This window comes from Manis javanica, chromosome 3 (genome assembly GCF_040802235.1).
Source record: "Manis javanica isolate MJ-LG chromosome 3, MJ_LKY, whole genome shotgun sequence".
NCBI classification, from domain to species: Eukaryota; Metazoa; Chordata; class Mammalia; order Pholidota; family Manidae; genus Manis; species Manis javanica.
Window position 1 is genome coordinate 35,347,380 of NC_133158.1, and position 17,278 is coordinate 35,364,657.

General features: G+C 54.1%; 1 protein-coding gene across 4 annotated transcripts in view; it reads left to right on the forward strand.

The window, feature by feature from the left end:
* NUP210 (nucleoporin 210) overlaps positions 1-17,076 on the forward strand; it is a 109,734-nt gene extending 92,658 nt beyond the window's left edge. Inside the window, exons 30-40 of one of the 4 annotated variants that reach the window (XM_073231105.1) lie at positions 446-620; positions 2,075-2,250; positions 4,296-4,513; positions 5,710-5,846; positions 8,346-8,469; positions 9,464-9,610; positions 11,183-11,433; positions 12,370-12,586; positions 14,009-14,104; positions 14,188-14,271; positions 15,430-17,076. In XM_073231105.1, coding sequence (XP_073087206.1) covers positions 446-620; positions 2,075-2,250; positions 4,296-4,513; positions 5,710-5,846; positions 8,346-8,469; positions 9,464-9,610; positions 11,183-11,433; positions 12,370-12,586; positions 14,009-14,104; positions 14,188-14,271; positions 15,430-15,554 — 1,750 coding nt within the window. In that variant the 3' untranslated portion in view covers positions 15,555-17,076. Of the gene's footprint in view, positions 1-445; positions 621-2,074; positions 2,251-4,295; positions 4,514-5,709; positions 5,847-8,345; positions 8,470-9,463; positions 9,611-11,182; positions 11,434-11,959; positions 12,337-12,369; positions 12,587-14,008; positions 14,105-14,187; positions 14,272-15,429 lie in introns of those variants that run through there. The other 3 variants (XM_073231106.1, XM_073231107.1, XM_073231108.1) reach the window with 3 other exon arrangements.
* The last annotated feature ends 202 nt before the right edge of the window (positions 17,077-17,278 follow it).

Sequence of the window (17,278 nt, forward strand, 5' to 3'; positions counted from 1 at the left end):
GAGATGGGACTGCCTTTTGGTTTTGTCCAACTCAGAGCCTCATCTCTTTCCGGTACGCCAAGATGTCTTATTCCAGTGCCCTGAAAACAGTTTGTCTCACAATCTTTTACAGTAAATGTCCCAGGCAGCTGATGAAGGAAATTCAGCCCTCATGGTCTTTCCCTGCCCACTGACCACCTGTGGTTGACAGAAGAGCAAGAAACCATTCTCTCTTGGAACCATTGGTTTTCCAGTTAGGTTTCCCATGGATGACAGATGAGGTGGCCGACCGGCTGCCTTCACGTGGTCCCGATGCAGGGCAGGGCTAAGGTTGGGCCTTTTCTTCCCCCAGGAGCAGCTGGGAACCCCAGCGGCCAGTTCTCGGAGTAGGGAACTCTGGGCCCCTCGCTGTGACCCACTCCCACTTCCACTGCCTATGAAAACATATCTGTTTTGTTTTCCAAAGGGATGGTGCAGCATCTCTGAGCTACCACATCCTGGATGGGCCTGAGAAGGTTCCCGTTGTGCATGTTGACGGGAAGGGCTTCCTGGTGTCAGGGTCTCGGATTGGGATGTCTGCTATCGAAGTGACTGCCCAGGAGCCTTTTGGGGCCAACCAAACCATGATCATTGCTGTAAAGGTAGGATCATGTTCTCTCCCTTTTTGAAATAATAAAAGCAGTAGTACCAAGGTGAAAATTTACCCTTTTCAGGTATAAAAAAGAATATATTTCACCTTCCAGCTGAGAAATTGTATGTAAGAATTTATTTAAGAATAACTTGGGGTACAAGGTCCTAGATAAAAAGCTACAGAATCTTCTGGTTGTCAGATCTAAAGATGTTTGGTGATTGTTAGTTGCAATGATCTCATTTCATAGATGGGGAAACTGAGGCCCAGCAGGGTCTATAATTTGCTGGGACTGGCACCTCCATGTCCTGACTGAGCAGCTGGTGTCTGGAACATGGTAGATGTCTAAGAGCATTGAATGCACATGCTAGACACTTGACACGGAAATCATTACATATGTAGCAACTTGGAGAGCAGGTGTCCCATTTTATAGGCCAGGAAACTGACGCTCAGAGTGGAAGTGACTTGCTGAAGGTGACACAGTGACTGAGAGAGTCTGGGTTCTAACTCACGTGGCCTGGCTTGGGTTTGTGTCTTCCAGTCACGTCACAGTGCTTCCTGTGTCCCTCTGCCATTCTGTGACGGGGACTTTCTCTTTGGGCATCCTTGGGTCGGGTTCCGGGATTTATCGCGAACAAAATTTTCTTTCCATAGCTCATCGTACCCCCTTTCTGCATGCTGGATGGCAGAGAGAAACTAGCTAGATGATACTTTAGTTTTTTAGTTTTGCCTGACTCGCAGGCCTACTTCCTTAATTAATTTTGTTTCAAGGTGGATGCCTAGCAAGGAACCCTACACCCTAGTTTTTGAGTAAGTGTAAAAGCGACTGACTGCTCATTCCTGTTTCAACAAATATATATGCAGCACCAGCTGTGTACTAGTCACTGTACCACTTGATCTTTGTCAAAGATCTTTCTGGGGGCTAGCTTTTTGGCCAGGATAGATTTTACCTGTAGCCATGGAACCAATGCTCTCTATGGAGCTCAGGTTCTTGGGTTCCAGAAACCTATTATTCCCTCCTTTTCCCATCTCTCCTCTCCCTGGAGCACCTGCAGGCATGCAGTGGCCCCCAGGTAATGCTTCCTGTTGAATCCAAACAGGCATTGTTTCTGCATTAAATACTCAGAGAGCCAAGTCCTTTAGGGAAACTGAACATTCAAAGCCCAAGAGATATTTTGGAAATGTGAACAATGATCCATTTTTGCAAAGTCATGGATTTTGACTCTTGTAGGTTGGGTTTTCTTTGAGTGAGGCCAGCCTGCTCTGTGGGAAAGTTGGAGCCTTGTCATCAGTTTGGGATGCTCAGGAGAACAAGGTCTCTCTCTTTCCATGACCCCCAAGCTGGTGCCGTCTCCACTCCTTCCTGGGTCAGGCCTGGCTGGGGGCAGGCATCCCCCCTTGGGAGGTGGGTGTTTAGGGAGCCCGGTTCCAGCCCAGTCATCACCATACCTACTCATTGTCCTGCAGGTGTCTCCTGTCTCTTACCTGAGGCTCTCCATGAGCCCCGCCCTGCACACCCAGGACAAGGAGGCTCTGGCGGCCCTGCCCTTGGGAATGACCGTGACCTTCACTGTCCACTTCCACGACAACTCTGGAGATGTCTTCCACGCTCACAACTCGATCCTCAACTTTGCAGCTAACAGGTAGGGTGTGGGTGATGTTCATTTCTCAGGTGAAGGCATGTCTCCATCCTCCGTCGTACCTGGATTTAATTTATAGAGTGACAGAGTGACAACACGGAGAATCTAATGCCATTAAAAGAAGAGTTTTGTTAGATACAGTGCCCAGGTGGAGAGGGTGTGCCACACTTGTAGGCTGCAGGAGGGAGCACCAGGCTTGGTCAGCAGGCAAGGGTGATGAGATAGCATGGCCAGGAGGAAGTCACAGTTGGGGACGTCCTCTAATGAACAGGAGGTAAAACACAGGAGTTGGGGTTTATGGTTAGAGAGTTTGCAGCAACATCTGTGTGCACCTGTGAAAGCTGGACTGCAGGGGTGGATGTATCCAGCTCTGGCCATTGGTCTGATCCTTTGATCAGTGGATGCAAATTATCCATTACAGATTTTGTAAAAGTTGGTCACAGTAAAGTACATACCTTCTAGTGCTCAGGTACTAGTGAAGAAGAAGTCTGATTTTCACTGTGCATCTGCTATGTTCAGACCCTTCTGCATGACATCTTTCTGACTCCTCCCTATAGCCCAGAGAGGTCAAGCCATTTGCCAGGGTCGCTCAGCCAGGAAGTAGGGTTTGACTACCAGGTCCGATCTGACTCCAAGTGCAACTTTTTTTTGCTGACTCTACTAAGTACAACTGTAGCCTGAGGCCCAGTGTGAGGACAGAGTGGTCTCCAGAGCAAGGAAATGAGCTATGGCCTCTGTCTGACCCTGCTGAAATCTGAGCCCACTGAAGCAGTGGTTTTCAAAGTGTGGTCCCCAAACCAGTGACGTCAGTATCACCTGGGAACTCTTAGAAATGCACATTCACAGAGCTTGACTGTCTGTGTTTAGCACGGTCCCCATGGGATTCTAAAGGTTGAGAACCACTGCTCCAGGGGTCTGCAGACGCAGTCAAGAGGAAAATAAGCATCAGGCATGGGAAGGAGCAGGGTGTGGGGAGCGGTTCCAGGGAGGACTCCCGGGGGCAGGAGACTATGTCCTTATGTGGGTGAACATTGCAGCTTGGCCTTTCCTCAGGCCCTGCAACAGATGTGTCCCCATTTACTGAATGTGTCTCAGGACAAGCATGGGGACATAGCCTGGTGGAGGAATCGGGTTTGGAATTAGACCCGATTCAGGCCCCAGCTCAGCCCTTTGTGGGGCCCTCACAGGCAAGGCTGGTCTTCTCTCCATGCCCCTGCTTCCACACCTGACATGCCTGGAATGTGCCTAGTCCACAGAGCCATCAGCTGAGGCAGTGGTCATGGGGGCCTCTGGCAAACTGTGGAGCTCTGTACACATGGTGCAGACTGTCCATTACCTGGGGGTCACAGGCCGCCCTGGAGGAAATGGAGCCAGGTCTTCCCAGCCCCACAGTTACCCCACGGAAGTCAGGTTGGCCTGTTTGTGGTAGGAGCACCAGGCTCAGAAGTCAGAAGGTGTGGTGCAGGAAGATGATGGAGCCAGAGACCTCACCCACCCCCACCAAGCCTTTCTGCCAGAATACCATTGGCTGGTGTTGATTGAGCATTTGTGGCATGACAGATGCCAGTCCCTGTGCATCACCATTACTGACCTGGTTTAATGCTCATGTCAAGCCTGTGCCTCTGGTACATTATTACCCCATTTTACAAATGAGGATATGGGTGGAAGCTGTGTCACTTGTTCAGTTTATACCACAAAGGGCGGCCTGTGCCTCCCCAGAGTGTCCTGCTGAGGAGTGACTGGACAGCAGTGTGCAGATCACTCTGCTCTCAGGACCTCGGCTTTCCCTTCCACAGTGTGATGGTGGTGATGTGGCCATTTTGGTGAGGGCTGTGGGGTCCCCCCAGGGGCAATGAGATGAGGTCAGGTCTGTGCGGCCCACAGGGGGCCATGATCTGTAGCAGCTGCTCAGTAAGCGGGAGCTGGATGATGTCTAGGGCCACAGTCAGCAAAGAGCTTCGTCCGGCAGAGGACTTTGACAGTGTCTCCCTCCAGGGCGGGGGGCTGGCCCCTGAGACTGAGAGCCTGCATCTCCCTCTTGTACCTAGAGATGAGTTTGTGCAGATCGGGAAAGGCTCCACCAACGACACCTGCGTTGTCCGCACCATCAGCGTGGGCCTGACGCTGCTCAGTGTGTGGGACGCACAGCACACAGGCCTCTCTGACTTCGTGCCGTTGCCTGTCCGACAGGCCATCTCCCCGGAGCTCTCTGGAGTGGTCGTGGGGGACGTCCTCTGTCTGGCCACTGCCCTGGTCAGCCTGGAAGGTAAGAGAGACACTGGTTGAGGAAGCCTCTCTAAGTCATGGCCATAGCTGGGACTGGGCTGCAGGGAGGCGCTCAGCTCCCCATTGTGGGAGGTGTGCAAGTACAACTAGAGCTGGGGTCAGCTGGGGCCAAATCCAGCCTGCTGCTGCTTTTTGAAAATCCTGTTTGATCAGAACTCAAGCACAGCCAACATTTACATGTTGTCACTGGCTGGCTGTCTTCACCCTATGACTGCCAGGTTGAGTGGTGGCATCGGATTCCTTCAGGTCTGCACAGCCCAAAATATTGACCTTTACAGGAAACGTTTGCTAACGCTGCTCTAGAGTAGCGCTGTTCCTTAGAACTTTCTGCTTTTGTGAAATGTCCTGTATCTACACCAGCACAGGAACTGAGCACTTGAAATGTAACCAGTGCAGCTGAGCAATGACTGCCTTATTCTAGTTAATTCCCTGGCTAGTGGCATGGTGTTGGACAGCATGCCTCTAGAAGGAAGCTTCAGCAGAGAATAGCTATTGGGTCAGTTCAGTGACCTCCAAATTTCAGCTATTCCCGTGCCTCCTCTACATCCATGTATAATAATTAATTTTTTTCAAATTGGCTCCCTGATTTTTTTTTACCTAATTAAATTATTTCTAGAAGGACATTAAATACTGCCTTTAAAGAAAAGCAAATATATTTTGTCATAAATGGAATGTGGCTGTTGGGTTCTTTTATTGTATTTATTATAGAATGTGATTGGCTTTTAAGTAAGAAATGCTGTTGAATGACAGCTCTGTGCCTGACAACTGCTTTGTTTGCTGCAAAGAGGTTGATAAACAGTTGGGGAAGGAGAGTGTGCAGAAAGTGGGGGCCTGGAGGGCCAGCACCCAGGTCATCCCAGGACAGGAGAATGGCTAAGAGATTCCAGCAGGGATGTGATGGGGTGGGAGCGGGTTCATTCCAGGCAAGGCCCCAGCTGTGCTGAGAGGAGATGAAGCAGGAGTACTGCCAGTGGCTGCAGCCAGGAGTGTGAGGGGAATGGGCAAAGCCAGGGTGCAGAGGCCGGCAGTGTACGGCCCATCCAGAGGGTGAAGAGTGAGCTTCCTGGGGCAGCAGGGTGGAGCTTGGGGGCTGGCACAGTCTCACAGGTGACACAGGGTTTGGCTAGCATGTCAGGCACAGGAAAGATGAATGACAGCCAGGGCTTCCTCTCTCAGGCCTCTCTGGAACGTGGAGCTCTTCAGCCAACAGCATCCTCCACGTTGACCCCAAGACAGGCGTGGCGGTGGCCCGGGATGCAGGATCCGTGACAGTTTACTACGAGGTCGCTGGACACCTGAGGACCTACAAGGAGGTGGGACTCCGAGGCACACATAGCTGACCCTCTTGGGTGGGACCTTCAGCTTTTAATACTGAATGGTTCTCTTTTCTTTAAGAAAGAAGTAACGTACCTCACAAAGCAGCTGGGACCTGGGAGCCATGAGTCTGGGGTCTCCCACCCACTGCCTCTGGGATTGGGATAAGCTCCCTTTCTTCCCAGGCCCCCTCCTCCCCATGTGCAAAAGGTGTCACGATGAGAGGTGGTCACTGGGGTTGACCCCAGCTCCCACACACTTCAGTGGAGGGCAGGAATGTCCATTGTGGGTGTTTCCCTGGGAGTTGAGGCCGTGGGTGGGCCAGCGCGGGATTGGCGTCACCAGCAAAGATAAACCTCCCCTGGCAAGTCACCTTTGAGTCTTTCTGGAGGCGAACAAAACCGTTCTCTTTTCTATTTATCTCCAGCCGAGAATGAATCAATGAGCAAAGTCTGGCTGTGTTCCAAATGTGCCTCATTTTTAGAGCTGGGGTGCACTTTATCGAATCCAGCAGTTTAACCTAATAGCTTGCATCTTTAGTGCTGCGACTCCGCAGTTTGGGTGAGCCAGTTGCAGAGAGAGGCACTTGTGACTAATAAAGCTCTCATGTAAGGAGCCTTGGAGAGCAGGCAGGGGTGGGGGCCTGGAGGGGGGACACCAGCAGAGGTGTGTAGGGTTCAGGTGGCTGGAACATAGCAGGCGGGATAAGTGGAGGCTGGTGTGATCAGGTGATGTGTGTTGGATTCCTGGTATTGCCCATGGAGTGGTTAAGCCTTTGGGCTTTGGGACCAGGCTGTCCTTGTTCAGATATCAGTTGGGCCATTGGGAGACTGTGTAGCCTTGGGTAAATTATTTAACCTCCCTATGCCTTGGTTTTCTCATCTGTAAAATGGGGATAATATGAGAATTAAATCAGTTAATGTGTGGTGCACTTAAAATGGTCCTCAGCACACAGCAAATGCTCAGTAGGTATTAGCTTCTGTTGTTACTCTGCCAGAGTAAAGAGGGGGAAGTTATGCTCTAGGCAGTAGGGATTCATCAGGGATTGTTTTAAAGGAAAGAGTGATATCAGAGGTCAGTTTTGGAATGATCACTGGCACCTGGCAGAGTCTAAGAGCCTGAGAGAGGGTGAGTAGCTGAAGAGAAGCCAGCCAGGACCCAGGATACCCTCAGCAGGCCCTGGTGGGAGGGCAGAAACCCAGGGTGGGTTTGGGAGAGATTCAGGAGGGAAGGGGGAGAAGGGAGCCCTGGGGTGACTCGGTTCTGGCTTGGGTGATGAGGTGGGTGTGGGTCCTTAGCTCTGAGAGGGGAGCACAGGCTGGTGAGGGGACTGATGCTGAGTGAGTTAGTCATGGCCAGTCTGAGGAGGCTATAGCTCCTCCAGGCGGGGCTGGTGGTGCTTGTCTGGATTTCCAGGACAGAAAGCTGGGGAGAGATGGGGTTTACAGCCCGGAGATGGTTCTTGGAGACCTGGAGCAGTCCGGAACATGCAGGGCACACCAGGGCAAGAGAGAGGTGGGGTCAAGACCTTGGGCCCATTCCCCAAGGTGTGGAGGAGGAGGGGGAGGTGGGCAGAGGACAGCAGCATGATGTCAGGAGGAGAAGAGAAGGGGACACAGTGGGAAGCATGGGGTGGGAGGGGAGCGCCAGTGCCCACTGGTGAGTCTGGTTACTGATGGGGCCCACCTCCAGGCTGCCTATGGTTGTACATCGCCATAGCCCTTGGAGCTGCAGGGGCTTTGGGGAAGAGTGAGACCCCATATCTGCTCTCAAGATCGTGTTCTGGTAGGAAGCAGACCCGTGGGAGGCAGGAAGTGCTCGGTGTCTGCCCGGAGTAGGTGGAAGGCCTTCCACTTGGAGGCGGCGGCAGTGTTGCTGGGCTGCAGGACTGATGGGGTTGAATGGTGCTGGGGAGGCTGCAAAGGATATCCCAGCTTAGAGAGCTCATCCTGCCTCAGAAAGGCGTGCCGCTGGAGTGTTTGGGTGCAGCTGATCACAGGACGGGCAAGGGGGATGAGCAGGGAGAAATCTGGGAAGATTGGTGTCTGGGGGCCTTCTCTACCCAGGCTGTGTAAGTTTGCATTTGGGTCAGGTAATTTGTTTTGAGTAAATGATGGTACAGTAAAATGGATCCTTCTCTCTTTGCTGAAAGATTCATTAACCAAATTGATGAACAGAGAAGTTATCATAACTGTTAGAGGAGCCAAAATCCACAGCCTCCCCAGACCAATGAGTGACTCAAGCCTGCTGTTCAGCTCCCTGCTCTGCTGTCGGAAGAAGCGGCTTGTTCAGTGGGAGAACACTAGGTTGCCAGCCTGACCAACTGGTCTAACCCAGCTCTACCACCCTCGAGTGGGTCATGTAGACGTGGACCTCAGTTTATCACCTGTGAAGTGGGCAATTCCTGCATCACAGGTCGCAGATCATGAAAATGGCCGGCACTGGGCCTGCGCATTGTTGGCACTCAGTGACGTTGCCTCGGTCGGCTCCCTCCCCAGATGGTGATTGGAACCCCTCAGAGGATCATGGCCCGGTACGCCCACCCTGTACCGACCACCTTCCGGGAGGCCACGGCCTCCAGAGTGATTGTCACCGTGGGAGACAGAAGCTCTAACCTGAGAGGTAGAGAGTGAGGGGCTCGGGCGGGCCGGGAGAAGCCCTGCCAAGCTTGGGGGCAGGGAGGGCCTCCTCGTGCTCTTCTGTGTTGTCTGCTTTTCTTACGCGTGCCAACTCCAGAGAGAGCACTTGACCCCAGCTGGCCTGCTCCTTCCCGCTTTTTAGAAAGTCGGGGCTTCTGCAAGCAGTGGGAATCTTCCTGAAAGAGCCTGCCACTCAGAAATGGCATTTCTGAGCTGGAAATGTGGCTTCAGCCCTAGGGCACCAAGTACAGACGGCCACGATTTACCACCATTAATCCCAGAAAGTAATGACTTAGGAGGCCTCACCACTGATGTTGATTTTTGTAATTACCTTTCCTAAGTCATGCAGAGAACATTCGACCCATTCCCCTGCCATGTCAGCCCTGGACAGTAGCTTCAGAAATAAATACATCAATACTGGCTATTTTTTTTAAAAACCCTTAACTGCTAGAATTAAGTATCGCTGCTCTCGTTCTGATCAATGAGGCAGCCTTACTGCATTATGGTGGCCTCTCTTCCTACTTCTGTGCAGCGGGTAACACTGTATAGTTGCTGAAATGATGCTCAGTGGAAAACTGTGCCCTCCTGGTGTCCAGAAAGACATTGCCCGTTTCCGCCCTGCTGACAGGAGCAGATGACAGTGCATTAGTGGGCCTGACCCATCTGCCATGCTGCTGCATGTGGCTCTAGAACAAAGGCTGAAATTCTGATCTGAGATTGCCCGTGACTCAGAGTAACCCCTCCTCTGGAAACTGCCCTCAGCTTTATGAACTGCAGCACCATCACAAAGCTCTGGGTGGCCCCGGGGGCCCCATGCAGAAGGAATGCAGGACACAGGTGTCATTTTGCAGCCCGGCCAGCCTCTGTGTGGCCTTCTCTTACTTTCCTGCTTTGGGGCTCTGCAGGCAGGCGCCAGAGACCCCGGTGGGCTTAGGTGTGGCAGCCAGCAGGCCCATGCCCACTCACCTCCTCTCTAGGTGAGTGCTCCCCCGCCCAGAAGGAAATCATTGAGACCCTGCGCCCAGAATCCCTCATCAGCTGCCAGCTCCAGTTCAAGCAGGATGTCTTTGATTTCCCTGCCAGTGATGTTTTCACCGCAGAGCCAGGGTTTGACGCTGCTCTGGGTAAGTGTGCAGGGGTTTGAAAGTGAATGTGTGCTTGCATGGAGGGTTTGTCTTCAGTGCATGCATCCTGTATCCGTCCAGAGGGGCCGTGTGTCAGGAGCCTCGCCTGGGGATTGGTCATGTGACCCCTGGGGCTGTGCAGCTGCCGGGACGGTTGGTGTTCCTGCACTGGATCGTGGTCGCTCCTGCACTGGATCATGGTCGCTCTCAGTAACCCCCTCCACCCAGCAGAAGGGACACATTCAGAGCCAGAAATCCTGGGTTCAGGGCCTCTTTTGCTCTCCCTACCTTAGAGCCTGTAGGTAGTGAGGCTACTTCCCCCCTGCAGTGGGAAGGATGGTGCCTTGCTCTGCCTGCATGACGGAGCTTGGAGAGGGGCAAGCAAGGAATAGTGGAAGGGTCCTTATAAATAGTCAAGGGCCACGCAGTGTGTTGGACCACAGCTGCTCCACGGCGTGGTTAGAGCTGTGGAGCTCCAGGCCAAGCCCACAGGCTGGAGCATGTCCTGGCTGAGTTGACACTGAACCATCACCAGTTCAGCCAAAGAAGAGGGGTGCCCCCTTGGGACATTGTGAGGGTTCATGGGAGGTTCCTGCAACATGCTGAGTGCAGTGCAGAGCACAGACTCATCCTGAGTCCAGTTAGAGTGTTATGAGCATTTGGCCTGTTTTTAAGTTCTTCCTTAACTGGGAGAAGTTGGTGACATAACAGTGCCAGGCCACAAGCCCCATCTGCAGCTCTCGGTGGCCCAGGGGTGGAGGCCTCCTCTCCCCTCATTCACTCTGCCCCTTGCACAGCAGCCCCAAAGCATCATGAGCACCCAGGCTGCTGCTGAAACACAGCTGCCTCCTGAGGGCACACTGTGTGCAGGGCCAAGCTTAGGGCTGGGCATGGAGCAGGCACATGGAGGTCTCCCGCCCTGTTTATGCACTAATGTGGCCCCATAAAGGGTGTGTTGTTATCCCACCTGAACAAGGAAAACAGGGCCAGCCAGGGAGATAAGTCATCCAGGGGCACTTGGCCCCTTCCATGCTGGCATGGGATGGACACAGAGGGCACCCTGGCCCCAGCATCTGGGTCCAGGCTTAGACAGTGTCCCTAGGCACTGCTCAGCAGTGTTCACTTAGCTCGTTTATCTAGTCTGGGTCAGGATATGACAGGCACCAGGACAGCCCCAGCTCCTGCCTTCGTGGGGCTTTCTGCTGTACCTGGCGCTGAAGGCTGGCCTGGGAGTCAGCCCCAGCTGGACCTGTGGCCCAGCATTGGGTCACGGTATCTGTTCACCATTTATTCACCCTCATCTTGAGCCTGGCTCTCTAGGCTCTGAGATGCAGAGCTGGACGGGATGTTCCTGCCTCAGGGAACACCACCGCAATGGGAGTCTGGCATTCTGAGCCGTGAGCGTGAGTGCTAGCCACAGGGGCCCTGAGGAGGGACTTCTCAGGAGGCCATAGGAGGGGGTGATGCCTCACCTGGGCTCCGAAGGATGTCTAGTCCAGTTGGAAAGGCAGGGAGAAAGTAGCATCTGGGAGACATGGGAGAGAAGATGAGGTGGAACACTTACCTCCACAGGCCAGTACCTCTGCTGGGTCACAATGCACAGGCTGACGGACAGGCAGCTAAAACACCTCAGCATGAAGAAGACACCTCTGCTGGTCACTGCCTCCAGCCAGGGCAGCCCCTTCTCCGGAGAGCAGGTCAGGGCCGAGGTGCCCTTCAGCCCAGGGCTTTATGCCGATCAGGCTGAAATCCTTCTGAGCAACCACTACACCAGCTCCGAGGTCAAGGTCTTTGGTGCCATGGAGATTCTAGAGAACCTGGAGGTGAGTGGCGTCTGTGCACAAGCCAGGGGCATCAGAAGGTACCAGGAGGCAGGGAGGATGAGTAGAATGTGGAAATCCTGGACCCTGTCTCTTTATAATTAAAAATAAAAAAATATTAAATACCCTTACCCTTTTCTTTCTTTTGTAGTACCACTGCTACCCATTAGCCTATATAATTGTATTTATTATGATGATTGCTGCTGGCCTTCCCCAACTAGGGGTTAAATATGCCAGGTTAGCATTTAGGACAGGGCTGACACTAGAAAGTGAACATTTAACATGGTGAATGAATGGATTCAGTACAGGACACATGGCAGCATGGGACAGGAAGGAAAGCTCTAATCCCTAAGGTACCAGTGACTCCCGCACAAGTGGGAACAAGTCCCCTATCTCTGGGCCTCAGTTTCCCCATCTACTGGATGGTGGGTGAATGATGTTGTAGGTCCTGGAGTCGGCAAGCTGGGAGAGATCTGGGGCAAAGGAGCTCATTGGCTTCTCTGCCTGCTCCTTTTTTTGTCTTATGCAGCAAATGTGGCAGGACCTTCCTGGAGTGGAACGGGGTGAATTCCTTGTTGAGGATGGAAGGTCTGCAGGCCCCGGGCTTGGGCCATTGGCAATCAGCCATTCACAGAGCTCTAGGCTTGGAAAGCCTCCCTTGGAAAGTCAGTGTTTGGTGATAGTTCATGTCAGTGTGGCATTTTTTTAAAGAGTACTTGATTAGAATTCAGTGAGACTGATTTGTTCTTTCCTTACAACACCCTGAGTGTAGACTGTGTGCTGGTTCCCCGACTTTGCGGATTGCATGCTGTCAGATGTCAGCAGGCCTGCCTAGGAAGCGGGGAAGGTCGGGGTACCCTAGCCTTCTGGCCCAGGGGGGAAGCACTCTGTGACAGGCGGAGTGGGGATGCTCCTCTCCAGCCCTGACATCTCTCCCAGGTGAAATCGGGGTCCCCAGCCGTACTGGCCTTCGCAAAGGAGAAGTCGTTGGGGCTGCCCAGCTTCGTGACCTACACAGTCGGTGTCTCGGACCCCACGGCCGGCAGCCAGGGACCTCTTTCCACTGCCCTGACCTTCTCCAGCCCCGTGACTAACCAAGCCATCACCATCCCTGTCACTGTGGCCTTTGTGATGGATCGCCGAGGGCCTGGACCTCGTGAGTCATGGGATGGGACACCAGCTGGGATGGACCAGAGTGGGGAGGGACTGGCTGGGAGGGACCCGCTGCATGATCCTGGCTGTCAGTGGCCCCGGGAGTCTGGGAACTGGAGGAGTCGGAAGTGCAGAGTGCTCCACACGGTGACAGTCCTCGTTCAGGCAGCCATGCACACTTTGCTCCCCTCTGTTCTCAGCATGGCAGCCAGAGGGGTCCTGTCCAGATGCCGTGAGGTCGTACCCCTCCTCTGCTCCACACTCTGCCATGGGTGTCACCTCCTTCGGGCAGTAGAGCCCGTCCTTCCAGTGTCCCGAAAGGCCCTTCCTGCTCTCCTTCCCATTTACGACTCGTCTCATCCTGGAGCATTCTGCTGCAGCCATAATGACTCCTTCCTGTTTTTGGAACATGTGCAGCCCTCAACTCAGCCCATAGTGTTTGCTGTGCCCTCCCCTGGGAGGCTGTTCCCGATGGGCCCTGGCCAACGCCCCCACCTCCACCAGACCTTCCCTCAGGCATCACTTTCTCATGTAGTAGGATTAGAACCTCCCTGCCAAATCTCTTGCCTGTTTATTTCTCCCATAGCACTGTTACCAACTATCAGCCTATTTAATAATTATATAGTTTCTGTGGTTTCTGCTGGGAGAAATCACATTACCCAACTAGAGGTTAGGTACTGTATGTGAGGACAGCTCTTCGAACAAGGCCTACCTAACATAAAGTGTGTGCTCAGTAATGAATGAATTCATGACCTAACACTGCCACGTGCCAGACCCTGTGCTGGGCAGGTACCCGAGAAGTGCCCCCTCAGGCAGAGAGGGCCCAGAGTTCCAAACTCAGTGAGAGGGAATGATTCTAAAGATGTGGCTGAGGAGGTGGGGGGTGCACAGAGTGGGTAATTTTACCTCTTTTGGGCTGAGGGTACAGTTCAAAGGGGGCTTCAGCTAGGTCTGGAGGGCTGAGTAGCAGGGGAGGGCAATGTGCAGGGTGAGGGCCACCAGACCAGGGCCTCAAGCTTTTTCCTGGGAGCAGGGAGGGAACCTGGTCAGGTCTAGCTGGGAGCGGACTAAAGGAACAGGCAACTTCAGGAGCGCTTGAGGGGGCCGCCGCCTTCTTCCTGCTGAGCAGGGGTGTGTCCTGACTCAGGACAGCCCAGCAGGGTGGTAGGAGGGGCCCTCCATAAGGTGGGAGGCTGGGGATGGGAAGGGGGGTGGAAGAGGAAGGCAGGCTGGGCCATTGCCAGGTGGGGCCGGGAGTTGGGGCGGGTTTGAGGCAGAGGACACTGGGCCCCCTTGGTGCATGCAGCCTCAGCTCTGAGAGCAGTGGCCTCCCGTCCGGTGCCTGATCTCACCCTCTGACCACACACAGTGGCACAGGGGGACTCTGTGTGGTGGCTTTGCCAGCTTGTCTCCCCATTGATTGCAGATGGAGCCAGCGTCTTCCAGCACTTCCTGGATTCCTACCAAGTCATGTTCTTCACCCTTTTTGCCCTGCTGGCTGGGACTGCTGTCATGATCATAGGTGAGGTGGGCTGTACTGGATCCCCTGGTTCACCCACCCCCCCTGCCACCCACCCCCACTCTAACCAGCCTGTGGTCTTGCAGCCTACCACACGGTTTGCGTGCCCCGGGACCTCACCACGCCTCCAGCCCTCTCCCCTCGAGCCAGTCCTCTGCACAGCCCCCACTGTGAGTAGCTGCCCTGTAAACTTGGCCAGGCAGAGCTGGAGCTAAGAGGAAGGGTCCTGGGGGAGGAGGCAGGGGCCCAGGCCCTAAACCCCAAGTCTCAGAAGGCCTGGCCCTGGGCAAAAGTTGTAGCTGGGGTTTGAGGCCCAGAGGGCAGATCTGGGAGCTGGGGATGGGGAGCAGCAGGACTCAGAAGGTCAGATGTCTGGGGAGGGAGAGCTTTCCCCAAGCGGAACTGTGCGCAGTGGAGGGCTGATGGCAGGGAGCTCTGTGTCATAGGCATACACCCTGGGGGGTGGTTCTCACCTGCTGGAACTACTGCAGAGGGCTCTGGTTGACCAGCTGACTCAGAGATGAGGATCCTGGGCTGTTCTGAGGAGGGATTTCCCAGGTGGAGAAAAACCGTAAGGCCTGTTCCTCTTAATAATCCAGTTATCTGTGGTGGTCCTGAGGCCTTCATGGTCCTATATGACTCCAGGGACACCCATGAGTGGTATTGCCTGAAACTTTGCAGTACCCAACCTGCACAGCTGTACATGGCACCCCTTATGTCTCCTGATGACCATTCAAGGATCCTCTCCTGTAACAAGGTTCCTGGAGTTGGTGTTCACTGACCCTATGGGGAATTGCCAGGCTTTAAGGGGTCTGATTTTTTTGAAAGAAGACACAGTTTTGTATATAGATGTATTGTCCTGGGTAACAAGACCCCACATGCATCCTGGACCCCCAGAATCATAGCATTCTATTAGGATACCTCTTAGGCCTGTGAAGCAACCCGAGGGAAAGCTGTGGAATACTCAGCGGCTCACTTCTTTGCAATTCTGATGTGACATCCAGCTGTCCTTGCAGTGGGGACTTACCCTTTCTAACTGCAGGTCCTGTCACACCTCCCTGTGTTTGTGGGGGCCACGCCCGGGTCTCCACACTGTCTCCTGAGCTCTCCAGACCCTTGTGCTCACATTTGTTCACGCAGTTTTCTCTGCCCGAGAGGCTGTTTCCTGCCCAGGTGGAGGGGCTCCCTCCCTGCTTGCCCCACAGACCGGTTGCTTCCATGAGATCCTGAGACCCACTGCTTGTTCTCCCCGGCAGGCTGTGTGCTGCTCCAGGTCAGGGGTGAGGCTCCAGGCCTCTTTGTGTCCAGGTATCCTCCTTTCCTTTCAGGGCCGGCTCGGCAAGCCCCCCATGGGTTCCCCTCTGCTGGCCCAGGGATGCAGTACCAGGAGACATGCTGGGTGTGCAGCAGGCGCATCACGAACGTCTGGACGTGGGCACCGAGGAAGCGCTGAGCAGTGTTGAGCTCTCTCTTCTGCTCTGTTGCTCACTCCATCTTTTTCCACCCTAGATTTTGCTGCCTCCTCACCAATGCCTTTCAGTGCGCTGCCTCCTGCTCGCCGAGCCAGTCCTCCCGCGGGGCTGTGGAGCCCACCGTACAGCTCCCGCTAGTCAGCATGGGCTGGGGGCTGCCCCACACGGAGGCCCTGACACCTGTGGGCAGCACGGTCGGGACAGCCCGACCCAGAGCAGGCCCCCAGCCCCACACCTCTGGCCTCCTCACTGCCTCCTCTGTTCCGCAGACCTAGAGTTCAGGCTGTGCTCACTAGCTTAGCCTTACATGTAGGAGTTTAAGGCTTTTTGGCTCATTCTTCATGCCTGGTTGGCTGGGGTTCCTGGACAATGGTGACGCTTTATTTTCTAGTCTCTAAGGTCACTCCCTCCTCAAGACCTTGAGCAGGCAAAGCTCTGTTTAGAAGTTGTCTGTCAGTGATATAGTGCAGGGTCTCAGGGAAAGACTGTAATTTTTTATTTTTGTGGGCTTTGTCCCCTGTGGAGACTTGATTTTTCCCCTTGTCTGGCTCCTGCTAGGAAATGAGGGGAGTGAACAGGCGTCGGGTGCCTGCCCTGTTGCTGCACAGGGAACCTCAGGAATGCAGTGACAGGGACCCCATGCTGGCACAGCCGCACAGGGAGATGCCGAGATGCTCATGAGCAGACCTAGGCTGCTTTGCGCCCCTCTTGGGGCCACTGTTGAACAGACTGCTGACCTCCGTGCCTATTTGTTCCCTAAGCTGAGCAAACATCTGAACTTGGCCTGGGCCCCACTGGGACATCCCGTGGGGTCCAGCTTGTTCTCCCTGTCCTGGCTTCTCTTTCAGCATGGGGACATGAGAATTGTAGTTAGGAAAATGTCCTTGAGCCAGAGACTGGGATCTTCCTTTCTGTCCCTTTGGAGAACCTGCTGTGTTCTGCTGAAGCACAAAGATCCAGTGTTACTTGTTCCTCCTTTTGTATGAAAGCCGCACACCTCAGCACACCTGAGCCCTTGCCCGCCCTGTGCAGAGTTGGCCTCCCCAGCGGGCAGCTCCCAGCAGAGGCAGGCAGAGCCCAGCCCGGCCAGTGAGGAGGGCAGGCCAAGGCCTCCAGGGCCTGCCCTCCAGGAAGGGGCTGCAAAGGAGAGGACGGCTCCAGTGACACCCTCCTTGCCAGCAGCTGGGTCAGTCAGCATCTGAGACCTCCAGAGCGCACCCCTTTGCCCCTGGCCAGCCAAGGAGCCGTGCCACTCTCAGGAAGACTTGGAGACACACCCAGAGCCAGTTGCACATGGACGTGGTGTGCAGGAGTCCAGTTTGACTGAGCTGCGAGTGCGCATCCACTTCAGTCCTTAGGGGCTGGGCCATGAGATTATTTTTTTAAAGCTGGAGACAGGAAGAATCGTGCCTTGCGTATTACTTGAGCTCACACTGACAACTTGGATGTAAATAGGCGCGTTTCTACTTGGTTTATTTAATAAAGCTCTATATAATTTCTTAAGAGGAGCGTGGTCATTGCCCGAGTTGTGTGCATCCTGTCTGGAAGTGACCTAAGCCCTGTTGACTTTGCTTCTGTTTGTGGATTTGGGGAGCAGGTCTTTCTGCCCATGCCCCCCGGCCCCCTGAGGCTTCTGTGTCACACTTCCTTCTCTGGCTGGCCACCAGGTCTGTGTCCCCCTCTTACAGACCAGCAGGTGGCCAGG